The following is a 4,122-nucleotide window of genomic DNA, read 5'->3' as shown; positions in this document are numbered from 1 at the left end:
CGCTCCAACAGATCGGTTAAGGTTTCCAGGTGTGGATTGTATATGCCAGGACTCTACAAACATTCTTTTGATCTGATTACCCTCAAGGTCGATGATGCAGGCGTTTTGAAAGTCGATAGGATGGTCTCGAACTTGACAGTGTTCAGCGAGAGCGCTTCGTTCGATGTCCGACTTCCGTACATCATTCTTATGTTGCCGTAGCCTTTCGGGGAAGTTCTTTGTCTCGCCGATATATGATGCGCTGCATTTGGTGCATGGAATTTTATAGACTACACCTTGTGCTTTTTCTTTCGGTGGGCGATCTTTCGGCCGCGGTATATAGTGTCCGATTGTTGAGACGGGTTTGTGAGACACACGTATTCCTTCCTTCGCTAGTATACGTGTCAGAGACTCGCTGATTCCCTTCACATATGGCATGGTGATTCGTCTAGACTGACAGGACTGGTCGTCAGTTGGACGTGGTCGGTTTCGGAGACCGCGAGCTTGACGACGGGCGACTCTCTGAACAAAGCTACTTGTGTATCCGTTCTTTTTTAAATCGGAAGTGATTGCTGCTTCTTCTTTTTTCCTGTCTTTCTCCGACAAACAAATCTTCTTAGCTCTCGAAAAAAGGGACGAAACCACCGAAGCCTTGTGACACGTAGGGTGATTGGAATCAAACCTTAGATATCGTCCCGTATGAGTGGGCTTCCTGTACACGGTGAACTTTAGGTCACTTCCTTCTCTCTTTACGAGTACATCGAGAAAAGGCAAAACGTTGTCCCTCTCGATTTCCACGGTAAACTGGATGGATGGCTCGATGCGGTTTAGGCGTGCCAAAAACCCGTCGACATCGGAATTCTTCAAAATACAGAAGCAATCGTCTACGTACCGTAAGAATGTTTTCGGTTTAATATCGGGGGATTGCAGGGCCCTTTCTTCAATTGATTCCATCACCAAGTTCGCTGCGGTTACCGATATTGACGCACCCATTGCTGTTCCGGTAGTCTGCTTGTAGTACTCTCCGTTGAATGAGAAGTACGTTCCGCTGAGGCAGAAATCTAGGAGGCGGCACACCTCGTGAACGCTGAGGTTGGTTCTAGTCGCCAGGTCGTTGTCCCTCTCAAGTGCCATCCTGGCAGCGTCCACTGCCAGTGGGACCGGCACGTTCGTGAAGAGAGACACAACGTCAAACGAAACGAGGCACTCGTCAGCGCTGATGGTGAGTGGTGAGACGCGTTCCACGAAGTGGGCAGAGTTTCGTACATGAGTTGGGGTGTTTCCGGTGAGCGGGGATAAAACCTTGTGTAAGTAGCAGGATAACGCCCGAAGAGGGGACGATCTGAAGTCTACAATGGGGCGAAGGGGGATACCGGGCTTGTGGATCTTAGGGAGACCATAGAAACCAGGCGCGTTACCGTTCCTGCAGATAAGTCGTAAGTAGAGGGCTCTTGCATCTGGGTATTTCTTGAATATATCAGCAAGTATCTTATTAAGCTTAGTCTGAATCTGCGATGTCGGGTCTTTTTTGAGATTTTCATACGTACTGTTGTCAAGGAGGTCTCGGATTTTGCCATCGTAGTCCTGCCGGTCTAGGACGACCGTTGAGTTTCCCTTGTCAGCAGGCAGAATGACAATCTTCGAGTCTTCCTGGAGGCTTCGAAGTGCTTTATGCTCTTCCCTGGTTATGTTGTGACATTGCTGTTTTTGGATTTTCGACATAATTCCAATCGCTTTCAGTCTTACTTGTTCTTGAATGCTGGAATCCAGGTGTCTTATACCGTCTTCGACAGCTGCGACCATCTTTGCCAGAGGTGGTCGTGCCGTTGTAAGGTTGAAGCCGTGACCTTTCGCCAGCACACTTGTCTCGAGGGGTGAGAGCTGTCTCGAAGTGATGTTTTTTACAAATCCGGCGACGTCGGCGCTGGGCTGTGTCCTGTCTGCCTTGGTTAGCGACGTAAGTTTTCGTTCCTGAGCTATCCGCTGTTTTTCTGCCACAGTGGAGGCACAAGTCCTGGCAAACGAGTCCAGCGATTGAAATAAGTCTGGGATGCGATGTTCGAGTTGCCGACGAATGAAAAAGAGATCAAGATCTTTTCTTCTCAATGTTGACCTGCACTCGTGGATCCGGGCAATTAGCAAACGGCGTTCGGCTTGTGCCAAGATATTCTGTCCTTCCGCAGTGTGGACGAGCCGTTTGATGCGTAGGCTTCGGGGGATCAAGTCCATGTCTCGGCAGGTGGTCGTAAATTGGAGGTGGGTTTTGAAGATTGAAATGCTGCGAATCACATTGACGTAACGCTTCGCCAACTTTGCTGTTTCTTGGCCGTAGTCAAGGCGTAAAGACTTGAAAGTGAACATATTCGACACAAGTGTGTCTGGTTGGGCGAGAACTATGATAGTAACGGAAATCTCCAACCAAGTTACAGGACGGGGATACCCGACGTTTCGGAGCCAGTTCGGCTCCTTCCTCAGGGGTGACTGTAGTGGCCGTTGGCAGCAGCGTTCTTGCCGTGGTTCGAATTTCGTGATTGGCCGGATTGTTTTTCAGTCACGTGACGGAGGCCGCTGACGTATACGCTGGGTAACGCTCCAACAGATCGGTTAAGGTTTCCAGGTGTGGATTGTATATGCCAGGACTCTACAAACATTCTTTTGATCTGATTACCCTCAAGGTCGATGATGCAGGCGTTTTGAAAGTCGATAGGATGGTCTCGAACTTGACAGTGTTCAGCGAGAGCGCTTCGTTCGATGTCCGACTTCCGTACATCATTCTTATGTTGCCGTAGCCTTTCGGGGAAGTTCTTTGTCTCGCCGATATATGATGCGCTGCATTTGGTGCATGGAATTTTATAGACTACACCTTGTGCTTTTTCTTTCGGTGGGCGATCTTTCGGCCGCGGTATATAGTGTCCGATTGTTGAGACGGGTTTGTGAGACACACGTATTCCTTCCTTCGCTAGTATACGTGTCAGAGACTCGCTGATTCCCTTCACATATGGCATGGTGATTCGTCTAGACTGACAGGACTGGTCGTCAGTTGGACGTGGTCGGTTTCGGAGACCGCGAGCTTGACGACGGGCGACTCTCTGAACAAAGCTACTTGTGTATCCGTTCTTTTTTAAATCGGAAGTGATTGCTGCTTCTTCTTTTTTCTTGTCTTTCTCCGACAAACAAATCTTCTTAGCTCTCGAAAAAAGGGACGAAACCACCGAAGCCTTGTGACACGTAGGGTGATTGGAATCAAACCTTAGATATCGTCCCGTATGAGTGGGCTTCCTGTACACGGTGAACTTTAGGTCACTTCCTTCTCTCTTTACGAGTACATCGAGAAAAGGCAAAACGTTGTCCCTCTCGATTTCCACGGTAAACTGGATGGATGGCTCGATGCGGTTTAGGCGTGCCAAAAACCCGTCGACATCGGAATTCTTCAAAATACAGAAGCAATCGTCTACGTACCGTAAGAATGTTTTCGGTTTAATATCGGGGGATTGCAGGGCCCTTTCTTCAATTGATTCCATCACCAAGTTCGCTGCGGTTACCGATATTGACGCACCCATTGCTGTTCCGGTAGTCTGCTTGTAGTACTCTCCGTTGAATGAGAAGTACGTTCCGCTGAGGCAGAACTTGGCTCTTGCGTGGCACACTCACTGCTGGAAGCTCGTACGTGGCAGACAGCGTATACCACCAGTCGAAAATGCATCTTGCGTGGGCGATAACGGTTTCTTTTTTGTGTGTGTGAGGTTGGTGTTCCCAAAGAGCGTTTGGAAAAAGCCAGACGGGTGTTTCGCGGTTGTGTTATCATACCAAAAGAAGAAGAAAAAAGAGCGCGTCGGCAAGAGGTATCGCATTTCACATGCTGCTCCTGCGAAAGGAGAAGCTGTCCACGATGCATTCACGTGATCCTTCCTTCCTTTGAAATAAAACAAAAATGAAGGGTCTTATAAGCTAGCTGTCGACGACTGAGACCGATCAGACCTTCATCGACGACGCAACTTTGAAAGGATGTGAGTATACCTCTTGTCTTTATGCCTTTTTTTTGTTATTTTTATTTCGAAACCATCACAGCTGGTAACCGCAATACGTAGTCATGCAATGCTTCTCGATTCGTTGTATGCTGTTGTCGCAATGCGCAACACAAGT

General features: G+C 48.5%; 1 protein-coding gene across 1 annotated transcript; it reads right to left on the bottom strand.

The window, feature by feature from the left end:
• Positions 1–404: 404 nt before the first annotated feature.
• Positions 405–2,340, bottom strand: LOC135392319 (uncharacterized). The gene is made up of 2 exons (XM_064623034.1): positions 662–2,340; positions 405–501 (listed from the first exon to the last, which is right to left on the bottom strand). Exons 1-2 carry the CDS (start codon positions 2,338–2,340, stop codon positions 405–407), a joined length of 1,776 nt encoding a protein of 591 aa, XP_064479104.1.
• Between the last annotated feature and the right edge of the window lie 1,782 nt (positions 2,341–4,122).

The sequence above is a fragment of the Ornithodoros turicata genome, chromosome 4 (genome assembly GCF_037126465.1).
Source record: "Ornithodoros turicata isolate Travis chromosome 4, ASM3712646v1, whole genome shotgun sequence".
In the NCBI taxonomy this organism is placed as follows: domain Eukaryota; kingdom Metazoa; phylum Arthropoda; class Arachnida; order Ixodida; family Argasidae; genus Ornithodoros; species Ornithodoros turicata.
Note: the sequence above shows the minus strand (reverse complement) of the source record. Positions and strands in the feature narration are given on the sequence as shown.

Coding starts and splice junctions, on each gene's coding strand:
- LOC135392319 (XM_064623034.1), bottom strand. CDS start 2,340: ATGTTCACTTTCAAGTCTTTACGCCTTGACTACGGCCAAGAAACAGCA. Junction 502..661: donor CATACGGGACGATATCTAAG/GTTTGATTCCAA, acceptor AGCTTTGTTCAG/AGAGTCGCCCGTCGTCAAGC.